Here is a 13,404-nt window from a genome sequence, read left to right as displayed (position 1 = left end):
AAATCATTTACAATTAGCTGTGTAACCACTAAAATGACAAATCCTTTATAAGACTTTAGCTGTGTAACAACTTATATAATAAATCATTTACAATTAGCTATGTAACCACTAAAATAACAAATCCTTTACAATACTTTAGCTGTGTAACCATTTATATAATAAATCATTTACAATTAGCTGTGTAACCACTAAAATGACAAATCCTTTATAAGACTTTAGCTGTGTAACAACTTATATAATAAATCATTTACAATTAGCTGTGTAACCACTAAAATAACAAATCCTTTATAAGACTTTAGCTGTGTAACAACTTATATAATAAATCATTTACTTTAGCTGTGTAACCACTTAAATAACAAATCCTTTACAAAACTTTAGCTGTGTAACCACTTAAATAACAAATTCTTTACAAGCCTTTAACTGTGTAACCACTAAAATAACAAATCCTTTACAAGCATTTAGCTGTGTAACCACTTATATAATAAATCATTTACAAGACTTTAACTGTGTAACCACTAAAATAACAAATCCTTTACAAACCTTTAGCTGTGTAACCACTTATATAATAAATAATTTACAATTAGCTGTGTAACCACTTCAATAACAAATCATTTACAAGACTTTAACTGTGTAACCACTAAAATAACAAATCCTTTATAAGACTTTAGCTGTGTAACAACTTATATAATAAATCATTTACAATTAGCTGTGTAACCACTTAAATAACAAATCCTTTATAAGACTTTAGCTGTGTAACCACTTATATAATAAATCATTTACAATTAGCTGTGTAACCACTTAAATAACAAATACTTTACAAACCTTTAACTGTGTAACCACTTAAATAATAAATCATTTTTACGACTTTAGCTGTGTAACAACTTATATAATAAATCATTTACAATTAGCTGTGTAACCACTTAAATAACAAATACTTTACAAACCTTTAACTGTGTAACCACTTAAATAACAAATCATTTATAAGACTTTAACTGTGTAACCACTTATATAATAAATCATTTACAATTAGCTGTGTAACCACTAAAATAATAAATCATTTTTACGACAATGGCTGCGTTGATAGTCTACATATAAAAACAAATTCAGATATATTCTAATAATGTCACAAACTTTACATGAGTAACGCCATATTTACTTAACGCCATATTTAAGCAGAATTATTAATAAATGATATATTTTCTCTAGGTATAAAAGGCATAAGCTATAATTACCTTAGTCTCTAGGTATAAAAGGCATAAGCTATAATTACCTTAGTCTCTAGGTATAAAAGGCATAAGCTATAATTACCTTAGTCTCTAGGTATAAAAGGCATAAGCTATAATTACCTTAGTCTCTAGGTATAAAAGGCATAAGCTATAATTACCTTAGTCTCTAGGTATAAAAGGCATAAGCTATAATTACCTTAGTCTCTAGGTATAAAAGGCATAAGCTATAATTACCTTAGTACTTATGAATATTTATAAGAAAAGTAAACATGGTTTACACCACTTTGTTCATTATTTCAGTTCCCCAATGGTACAGCGATATATCTGCGGACTTACAACGCTAGAAATCGGGTTTCGATACCCGTGGTAGGCAGAGCACAGCTAGCCTGTTGTATAGATTTATATTTAACTACAAACAAATCGTTATTTCAACATAATCAGTCGTACATCATTTCCCAAAAGACGAATTTACTAACTAATCAGCCATTTTGTAAAAAATAAAATAAATGGAAAATCAGAATAACTTATTGACAGATAGGTCACGTGGCTTATTGAAATAATCTCGCAATTTCAAATTTTATATAAGGAGTGTCTTTTTTTTTTGCCCAGGTTAGCTATCAAATTATAAAGAACGCATAAATAAAAAAAATAGTACACTAATTTTAAATTTTCCACAGTCGTGACACGGTTTTAAATATTTGAAAGTTTTATACAGCTGTAACGCGTGTTTTCAAATATTTGATAAATTTTCATCAATTGAGTTGTATTTCTAAAGATTTCCAACTTTTTTTCGTTGGAGCTCCAAACTTTCAACAGTTCGGTTGTATTTCTAAAGATTTTCAATTTTCTCGACGGAGCTTCAAATTTCCATCAGTTGAGTTGTATTTTAAAGATTTCAAACTTTCTTGATGAAGTTTTAAATTTTCAACAAATCTAAACACTGTCATCTCTATAGATGGTTTTTAACATTGGTAACTAGATATCTGATGACCAATTTTCCGGATGTGGCTAACGTCAGCGAAGAACTGATGGAACTATCCGTCGAAGAAGTGGTGAGTATTTATGGTGATGAGGAATTAAATGTTCGAAATGAAGAAACTGTTTGGATTGCACTGATAAAATGGATTGACCAAGAACCCCAAAGTAGAAAAAAACACATCGTCCAACTGATGCGCTGTGTTCGTCTAGGCTTGCTGGACACGCAGTTTTTTATTGAGAAGGTCAAGAACCACCCTTATGTGCTAGAGAACGAAGACTGCCGGCCATTGGTCATTGACACACTTAAGTTCTTATACGATCTTGAAATGATCACGCAGAAGGACGGCGAAATTCCAACTCCTGACCTGGCTAGACCACGGATTCCTTATGAGGTCATGTTCGCCATAGGTGGCTGGAGTGGTGGGAGTCCGACAAATTTCATCGAAACCTACGACACCAGGGCAGACCGTTGGGTCAAGGTGAGTAGAAAATGTCGTTTGGAAATAAAATTTTTCAAAATGAACTAATATCCGTTTATTTCCTTTTTTCATGTCTTTAATATTAATATGATTGTCCCCCCCCCCCTGCTCCCAATTTTTATTTTTCTGCAAAGAATTTAAAACATTTTTTTGGTAACAAACAAAAGAAGTTACAGTCGTGGTTACACCTGTTATTCTTGTCTCCCGGTGGTACAGCAGTAAGTCTTCGGATTTAAAACGCTAAAATCAGGGGTTAGATTCCCCTCGGTGAGCACAGCAGATAGCCCGATGCGGCTTTGCTATAAGAAACACACACTCTTTTTTTGTTTTTCTTTTATTAATTCAAGTTGATTTCGTGTTGTTTTGTTTTACCGTAGAGCTGTACAATGGAGTGTCTGCATGCATTCGCCATTAGCATCGAACCTTGAATTCTAGCATTATAAGACCTCAAGGTTACCATCTTATGTCTTATTTTTAATTGTCGTCTAACATTTGGAGAAGTGTTCTTTTTTTTACCACTTAACATTCCAGGTGAAATTAAATCATGTAACTATCCGACACGTTTATTGTTGATGATGCACTGGTCAACATCACTTTATTTCAAGCCTGCTGTGAACAATTAAACTATGTTCGTTGCTCAGTTAACATTGTAGACGTTCACATTGTTGAATAAACACTTAATGAAGATAAGCAGCAAAAGTGAATTACAGTATCGATATACCAGACTATAAATCAAATATTTGTTGTCTATAAGCACTAAAACAAAACATCAAGTATGTCTTAAAATGCTTGTACGAGATAGAGATGATCAACGCTGACTTAAGCCTTAAAATGCTTGTACTAGATGGAGATTATCAACGCTGACTTAAGCCTTAAAATGCTTGTACTAGATGGAGATGATCAACGCTGACTTAAGCCTTAAATGCTTGTACTAGATAGAGATGATCAACGCTAACTTAAGCCTTAAATGCTTGTACTAGATAGAGATGATCAACGCTGACTTAAGCCTTAAAATTCCTTTACTAGATAGAAATGAGCAACGCCTACTTAAGCCTTAAAATGCCTGTACTAAATAAAGATGAACAACGCTGACTTTATATGGACATTAATGGAAACAATAACTAAAAAACATACACTATCTCCATTTAGTGTCGTTTCGGTTTTTTTATAAATCATTTTTATAACTCAGAGTTCAGTTGACTACGCCTGGTTTAGATAAACCACATATTCGATGTTCGATTCCCCGCGGTGGACACAGCGCAAGGTAGTCAATCATGTAGCTTTGTACTTAAGCAAACAAAATAAACCACGTTATGTATAGATTATGTCAGTTATAATTATGATTACACTATATAAGTATCCTACAGGGAGAGGAAAAAGTTACAGTAAGCTGGTACTGAACGGCTGGTACATTTAGTATTGTACAGTTGGTACTGAAGATAACAATAAAAAGACAATTAAAACCAATATATTTATTTTTTGTTTCAGAGAAAGACGTCGTTAGAAATTAAACTTCCCTGTAAACGAAACAACTGTATAGTCACATTTGCCCTATCCTGTATTTATGTGAATATAAGTTCGATTACTTGGTTATTACGACTTAATATTTCTTCAGTTGTATGTGAAAACATTTGACACCATTTTGTAAAGAAGAAAAAAGTTTAATTTACAGTATTTTTAAGGATTGACTTTTCATTTGACTCGAATACATTATTTAAAAATGACTAATATCCAACAGGAATCTGTATCAAAACTGGTCATTATCTGTTTTAGGGGCTGAAGGGTTTGCTATTTATGCAGCCTCCCCCAATGGCTCAGCGGGAAAATTGAAAGCTCATAAGAGTAAAGTTACGGTTTCGATCCTTGCAGAGGGTGCAGCGCCGAAACTTATTTATTAAATTTACATAACTTCAGCGATTTAAAAAGTAAGAAAATAATGATGCTTCAAAAATGTAAGAAAAAAGTCACCGACAAACAACAATATGGCGGACTAAGTTCCAAATGTTTCCAAATTAAAGTGAAATCCATCAAAGTTCTAGTGATTTGTTTTCGTTTGTTTACTTTTTAATATTTTTTTTATATTCATAAATTAAAGCCTTTTTGTACTTGGCGCTAATAATTTCTATAGTTTACATTCAGTTTGTGGTGAGCTGGATTTATTTGTCGTAATGTAAGGCCAGGCGTGGCCAAGTGATTAACATGTCACGACTGTCAATCCGAGAATTCAAAGTTTATAATGCGTGCCCCAAGAAAAACAAAACAAAAAACGCTTTGCATTTTGGGGGCATGAGTGTGTTATATTAGTAACAGTGTAGTCTCACGCTTTTTTGACCAAACATGAGTGTTCCAAGAATTGACGGTGGGTACTTTTGGTTAGCTGCCATCCTTCTATTATATCATTTAAGTAGCCCTCATGTAGCTTTGAGCGAAATCCTGAAAGAAACAAGTAAGTGGGTGTAATCTTCGTTGTACAAGAACAACAACAAAAAACACGCGAAATTTGCTTTGGTGTAGCATAGATGTTATTATGTCACTACCTCACGCGCTCCCAAAACTGATTTGAGATATTCTGCGTCCTTACGTACCAGAGCAAACTGGTTCTTCTACTTGCTATGATGTTGCTACTGTAATAAACTGGTTCTTCTATTTGCTATGATGCTGCTACTGTAATAAACTGGTTCTTCTATTTGCTATGATGCTATTACTGTAATAAACTGGTTCTTCTATTTGCTATGATGCTATTACTGTAATAAACTGGTTCTTCTATTTGTTATGATGCTGCTACTGTAATAAACTGGTTCTTCTATTTGCTATGATGCTATTACTGTAATAAACTGGTTCTTCTATTTGCTCTGATGCTATTACTGTAATAAACTGGTTCTTCTATTAAGATTTTGATTTTATCGTTTTTACAGTGATAACATTCTTCCACTTTGTTATTATGAAAGGTAGACGAAGTCGACCCACTGGGTGCACGTGCGTACCACAAATGCGCTGTCATAGACTTTGACATTTACGTGATTGGTGGATTTGATGGAATAGAGTATTTCAACAGCTGTCGATGTTTCAATGCTGTAACCAAACAATGGCGCGAGGTGGCGCCCATGAACGCTAGGAGGTAAAAAACAACAACAAAACAATAATAATTGAAACTTGGTAAAATGTATTTTCAAAGTGATTTAAAAATATATCTGTTTACTCTTCTACTTACCTAACCTTCTATCTGTAACAAAACGTGTTTCTGTTGATTTAGGTGTTACGTTAGTGTTACTGTCGTAAACAATATAATATACTCTATGGGTGGATATAACGGCCACCATCGTCAAAATACAGCAGAAAAATACGACCACAGGTATAACCAGGTTAGTTTTGTCAAACGATAATAATAATTGGATAATAATAACTTGAAACTTTTTTTTTTGCTTTCTCTTATCTTATATTATCTTGAAAATTTACACGGTTTTTGCTGTAAAGAAATGTTTCAATTTTATTTCATTATTTGTCTTCTTTTTGTCTTATTGTAATGATTATAAGACATTTATATGTCTTCGTTTTTCTCGTCATTATTTTCTTCTTTTCAACGGCCTTAGGCTAGCGTGTCCGGATTGCGGATCCGAGGATTCATTTTTCGCGTCTCACTGCAACAAAACTGCGTTCCACACTTTGGGGCCATGGGTGCGCTATAAGAGCGACAGTCAAATCTCATTTTTTCACCCAGACAAGATGCAGGTACCCTTTCTGTAGGCTTACGTGAAATTCTAAAACAAACAGTTAAACTTGTTATTTTAACAGCCTAAAAGTGAAATCTACAAACTGAATCTTTCTTCTCTCATTGCTTTAATCCTTTCTTGAGATTATCCTCGGATTAGTTGAAATCTTTATTTGTAAGTATATGCATGTGTAAACGATCTTACTTAAATAAAAACGTGATCAAAATCCATGTCTCCTCTAGAACGTGGCTGATTCAAAGGTGGAGTAGTCCCTTTTTGTTTGTGTTTAAGCGCAAAGTTTCACAATGCGCTGTGTCCACTGTGGGAATCGAACACTAACATTTAGCGTTTCAAGCCCTCAGTCTTACTTCTGTGCCATCAAGGGATAAAGTCCTTAAGAAAACAGGAGAAAAGTTGTTAAAGAAATACGATTGACTCAAACCCAGAGTAAGATTCTTTAGAAGAAGACAGGACTGGCTCTAGCCCACTGTAATAGTATTTATAATCTAAGACTTGCTCAAAGCCACCTTGAAAACAGGACTTACTCAGGACTACAGTATTTTTTATAAGCAAAAAAGTGGCTCAAATTCAGACTAAAGTCCTATAGATAATAAGTCTGATTCAAGTCCAGAGAAATATTTAAAAAAAATGACTTGCTTGAAATCAGATTAAATTTCTTTGCAAACGAAGACTGTGTGGAAACCGGAGTAAAATAATTAAAATACAGAACTGGCTTAGAACCGGGATAAAATATTTAGAAAATAAGACTGGCTAAGAATCTGAATATAATATTTAGAAAACAGGACTGGCTTAGAACCGGAATAAAATATTTAGAAAGCAGGACTAGCTTAGAACCGGAATTAAATTCTTTAGAAAATAGGACTGGCTTAGAACCGGAATAAAATATTTAGAAAACAGAACTAGCTTAGAACCGGAATAAAATATTTAGAAAACAGAACTAGCTTAGAACCGGAATAAAATATTTAGAAAACATGACTAGCTTACAACCAGAGTTAAGTTCTTTAGAAAATAGAACTGGCTTAGAACCGGAATAAAATATTTAGAAAACATGACTGGCTTACAACCAGAGTTAAGTTCTTTAGAAAATAGGACTAGCTTTTAATCGGAGTTAAATATTTAGAAAATAGGAATGGCTTAGAACCGGAATAGAATACTTAGAAAACAGAACTAGCTTAGAACCGGAATTAAATTCTTTAAAAAATAGGACTGGCTTAGAACCAGAGTTAAGTTCTTTAGAAAATAGGACTAGCTTAGAATCTGAGTAAAACATCTAGAAAATAGGACTGGCTTAGAACCGGAATAAAATATTTAGAAAACAGGACTAGCTTAGAACCGGAATTAAATTCTTTAAAAAATAGGACTGGCTTAGAACCAGAGTTAAGTTCTTTAGAAAATAGGACTAGCTTAGAATCGGAGTAAAATATTTAGAAAATAGGACTGGCTTAGAACCGGAATATTTTTTTTAGAAACTGAGATCGAGCCAAAATTAAATAGTTTTATGGTAGTTCTATAGTGAACCAATTGAAAAAACCTTTTACACATTTGGTACTATAAAGTTAGTTTTAAGTGCTTTACTAAGTTAAACAATCGAACAGTTTGAAGTCCTTTGACCAAATTGTTTTTACTTGACCACAAATTCCTTTGACCACTTGTATCTTTTCTTGGTAGCCTCTGATTTTAAAACTCCTATTTATATAAAATCTATTACACAAACCATTTATGAGATCATCCCCCCCCCCCATATACATAGAAACCTAATCTAAGAATGTTTGGGACATCCGTTTGTGCGTTTAAAAATATATGTCACATTTCAGAAAACCTAATATGCAATTAGTTAGTTCAAACATGAAACAATTACTAGATGTACTTGCGCAGGGTCTTCGAAAGTGTTCCGTTTCGAGAGTAAATAAAACCAAAATTAAGAGTAACAAATATTTCTATTTCTTGCTCTTGAAATTCGCATGTCATGCCGTGTTGTAGCCTACAGAATGAATAATTCTTCTCGTGATTCATGGCATATACACGTTTTACTGACGTCACGACAGTACAAGTTGCAATGTTAAGCGTTCCTTATGTGACGTCATTTTAATGTCTACTGACTGACTAACAGACAGCACACTAATGTATAGTGGTGCGAGTGAAACAGGAGAACCACGGTTTTATCGATAAAATGAATTTAAATATAGAAGGAAGATGTAATCTGGGGTTTTTATACATTCTCAACAAACAAAGAATTACATCCATAAATATTTATTTGTTTTTTAAATCATGTTTTAGATAAACTGTTTATATTTTCTTTAGGTATTTTATGAGGTATGTCTATGTTTAAAAATGAAGCTGTAGTATTTGATCAATGTTAGAGGATAAATCTCCAACTATAAAAGCTAATAGAATGAAACCTTTGAATCGCGTCGAAATCAGGCAAGAGTGGTTACGATTAATAGCTAGTAACCATGACAACAAGTGATATTCAGTCGCCACGACCTTACCGTAAATATCGAAAATAGGTGTTTCGGAACTCTTAAGATGTAGACCAAATAAGATCTTTAAACCTCGTTAGATCTATTTCAAGCCATGGGCTGTTAATGTGATGCAGGGGGATCACTCCCCCTCAACATTTTCACTGGGTGAGACGCTCCATATGTTGGTTCATATTTTTGCCAAGAGAGATTTAAATTATTGGGTAAATTATCTAAACACATACGAATATGCACAGTCTGGGTTATTTCACCCAGAACTGTGAACCCCACTTTGAATTTCTAAACGATTGTTCAGCTGTAGAATCGTTGACTCTTACCTTTTTTTTTTCTTCTTCATATCGACAACTGAAATGGTAACAGAAAAACGTCATCTGGTGGGTCATCGGTAAGTTTAAGGACTCGCAATGCTAAAATCCTGGGTTCGATTCCCTCCTGTAGACAAAGAGCAGATAGCCTATTAATTGTGTAGCTTTATACTAAGAAAACAACAACAAAAATTAACAGAAACATAAGTTAACATAGCACTTCACATGAACTTTAATTATATGTTCATATTAGGTTGGTTAACACAAAAAAAATATAGAAATGTTCATAAAAATTCGGTTGTAAAAACGACATAGTAACATGAACACTGTCTTCCTGTTGGATACCAATTTCTGTTCGCGAGGATGCGAAATTTGCTTGACGTAGCTTACGAAACAAAGTACTAATAATAAATTAATAAAATTAGTCTAAAATATCCTGTAAATCTTGGTTTCACGGAAAGTTTTTAAATTTATTGTTAGAATAAAGGAAAATCCATCAACTTTCCGCCCCAGATCATGCTAGAACTTTTTTTTTATATTTGTCCTTACCGAATTTCATTGCCTAGTCGCATTTATGGACTAAACAAATAAAACCATTAAAGTTCTAACGAGATGGAATCTTTAATTAAACCTGGTTAGGCCTAGCTAGTTCAAGGCGATAAAAGCTTCATTGTTGACTAGAAAGTATAGGCCTAAGTCTAGTTATCAAAGCTATATATATATATATATATATATTTAATTAAACCTGGTTAGGCCTAGCTAGCTCAAGGAGTTAAAAGCTTCATTGTTGACTAGAAAGTATAGGCCTAAGTCTAGTTATCAAAGCTATATTAACCCCAACAAGAAAAATCCTGATCCATTATTAGGCTTAAGTTAAGTTATCTATACTCGTAATCGCAAATAATTGAGTTTAATTAACATCTTTTCTGAATTAAAATATTGAAATAACTAAACTGCTAGTAAATCAAAATCGTTTCGGTTTCAATTTAATCTAACAAAAGTATTCTTTGTTTGTTTGTTGAATTTCGCGTACATCTACTCGAGGGCTATCTGCGCTAGTTATTCCTAGATTAGCGGGAAGATAGCTAGTCATCACCACGCACTTCCAATTCTTGTGTTACTTTTTATCAACGATTAGTGGGATTGACCGTAACAATATAACGCCCCCACAGCTGAAATTGCAAGCATTTTCTGTGACAGGTTTCGAATCCGTGACCCACAGATTGTGAGTCGAGCGCCCTAATCACCAGGTCACCAGTAACACACAGAAATATACTACAATACTGAAATAAAAATGTAGCTCGGAATTATAGCAACAGTGAGAAGTATTACACGAGGAAATCAGATCGATATTTGAAATTTATAGGAAATTTTCATTTTCATTAGTGGTCAATGATAGCTCCTATGAATGTCCAGCGAAGCGACGCCTGCGCCACTGTACTTAATGACATAATATTCATTACTGGTGGTTTTAACGGGGCCGAGTGCATGAACTCGGCTGAATGTTACAATCCAGAGACTGACCAGTGGAATATGCTCAGTCCAATGAGGAATCGCCGCAGTGGAGTGTCTTGTTTCGCCTACCACGATAACATCTATGTCCTGGGTGGTTTCAACGGCATTACACGACTATGTAGTGGAGAGAAGTACAATCCTGCCACAGACACCTGGACCCCTATACCTGACATGTATAATCCACGATCCAATTTTGCTATTGAGGTAAAACATATTTCTCGTTATCTTCCCATTGTAATAAATCATAAAAAAAGAAATCAATTAAAAGAAACAAAACAAAAAAACGAGAGTTAAACACTATTCAGTCTGCCAATAAAACAGTAAACCTTACTGTTTTAAAGCTTTTATTGAAATGTATCTCATTCATATGGAGCCCTGGATGAGATATGAGTATAAAAAGAGTGTACTATCTCGTTCCTACGAGATACCTAAATCGTTCCAATGACATAACTGTCACGTGGACACGACATAATATATTTTCCTCATGTCACTTCCAGGCTTCGTAAATTCATTCCTAAAAACAACAAATTTTAATTCTCGGGTTTCTAGGCGACAAATAGTGTTCTAACCAGACTCTAAGCCTACACTTAGCGAGAGTCAGATCAAACAGACTGTTACTTATTGCTATAGATAGATGGCGCGCATATTTATCCAGTCCTTTTCTGTCATTTCAGAGTATCACTTCTTAGAACATTAAGGCAGTAGCAAACTTTTCATAATAGCTTCGGCAGAGTTGTATAGATAATTGTTTTACTACGTCCCTGTAGTACGTATACACATACACACACTACACACACACACACATATATATATACACACACACATATACAGAACAGACAAGCTTAGACACGTAACGGGTTGTTTTTTTTTTTTTTATAATAATGCTTTTAATATCTAATGATGTCCACTTTGTGGATAATGTAAAAAAATTAATCTATAACCTGTATTCCGAAATCTTTCAGTTAGTAGTTCAATCATAGTCGTCGAGGAGCTGTAGATATTGTTTCAGTAACACCACAAAGTAAACTTACCGATCAGTGGTTCGACGAGTAATCAGTATAAATATGATAAGCATTAAGAAATTTTAAAAAAATCCTTTATAAATATCAGTCATCACTTTAAAGTCACAACGGATATTGTCTGTGGTAATAGCTCCAAAAAGCGTTGGGAATATCCCATCTACCAGACAAAGTCCAAACGCTGATGTTAAACTAGATAGTAATCATGTAAAATCAGTTAAGGGTATGGAGTTGAGTGCTTACACCCACAACGTCTCAACTCCTACTGGCTTTCACTCTCTGCAACCAGTTGTGGGAAGGCAGTTATCCTTAAAAGTTCTTACAATTATAGTTTTTGTAAGGTGATTTTCAATAACTTCTTTAAAACTAAAGTTTCTGTTAATCCCTGATTACACAGGCTTTACTATTCCACTCTGTCCAACCATCTAGTTACTGTTTTCATTACTCTATCCAACCATCTAGTTACTGTTACATTACTCTGTCCAACCATCTAGTTACTGTTTTCATTACTCTGTCCAACCATCTAGTTACTGTTTTCATTACTCTGTCCAACCATCTAGTTACTGTTTTCATTACTCTGTCCAACCATCTAGTTATTGTTTTCATTACTCTGTCCAACCATCTAGTTACTGTTTTCATTACTCTGTCCAACCATCTAGTTACTGTTTTCATTACATTCTAAAGTTTACCTTTTGAATCGCTTAGGTTTAGGCAACTACGTTGACTTCATTTATTGCCTAAACGATGCCTTATGCACACAATGGGCTAAATGGCAGGGTAAGAGATCCCTATGGTTCAGGCATGGCGTTCCTGATTTCGAACTATAAATAAGAATAAAGGCAAAATTTTGACAGCACGAACCGCCGATAATGTATACTCTTAACCGAACAGCGAGATTAGCTTTCACTCTTATAACGCACCCACAGTCGAAAGCGTGTTTGGTAACAACACACCTTGAACCCGAGATCCTCGATATGGTGTGTTAAGTGGTAGGTCAAATCCTAAAATATCCTCGATATGGTACATTAACTGATTGGTCAGATCCTAAAATATCCTCGATATGGTACATTAACTGATAGGTCAGATCCTAAAATATCCTCGATACAGTACATTAACTGATTGAGGATATTTTAGGATCTGACCGTATCGAGGATATTTTAGGATCTGACCAATCAGTTAATGTACGTATCGGTACATTAACTGATGGTCAGATCCTAAAATATCCTCGATAGGTACATTAACTGATAGGTCAAATCCTAAAATATCCTCGATACGGTACATTAACTGATAGGTCAAATCCTAAAATATCCTCGATATGGTACATTAACTGATAGGTCAAATCCTAAAATATCCTTGATACAGTACATTAACTGATTGGTCAGATCCTAAAATATTCTCGATACGATACATTAACTGATTGGTCAGATCCTAAAATATCCTCGATATGGTACATTAACTGACTGGTCAGATCCTAAAATATCCTCGATACGGTACATTAACTGATAGGTCAGATCCTAAAATATCCTCGATACGATACATTAACTGATTGGTCAGATCCTAAAATATCCTCGATACAGTACATTAACTGATTGGTCAGATCCTAAAATATCCTCGATATGGTACATTAACTGATTGGTCAGATCCTAAAATATCCTCGATATGGTACATTAA

The 13,404-nt window shown here is 34.1% G+C and overlaps 1 protein-coding gene across 1 annotated transcript in view; it reads left to right on the top strand.

The window, feature by feature from the left end:
* Nucleotides 1-13,404, top strand: part of LOC106474972 (kelch-like protein 10) — a 16,962-nt gene that overhangs the window by 1,759 nt on the left and 1,799 nt on the right. Inside the window, exons 2-5 of the mRNA XM_013935670.2 lie at nucleotides 2,206-2,683; nucleotides 5,632-5,801; nucleotides 5,937-6,045; nucleotides 10,586-10,918. Coding sequence (XP_013791124.1) covers nucleotides 2,206-2,683; nucleotides 5,632-5,801; nucleotides 5,937-6,045; nucleotides 10,586-10,918 — 1,090 coding nt within the window. The remainder of the gene's footprint in view (nucleotides 1-2,205; nucleotides 2,684-5,631; nucleotides 5,802-5,936; nucleotides 6,046-10,585; nucleotides 10,919-13,404) is intronic.

This window comes from Limulus polyphemus, unplaced genomic scaffold, assembly GCF_000517525.1.
Source record: "Limulus polyphemus unplaced genomic scaffold, Limulus_polyphemus-2.1.2 Scaffold7923, whole genome shotgun sequence".
NCBI classification, from domain to species: domain Eukaryota; kingdom Metazoa; phylum Arthropoda; class Merostomata; order Xiphosura; family Limulidae; genus Limulus; species Limulus polyphemus.
Note: the sequence above shows the minus strand (reverse complement) of the source record. Positions and strands in the feature narration are given on the sequence as shown.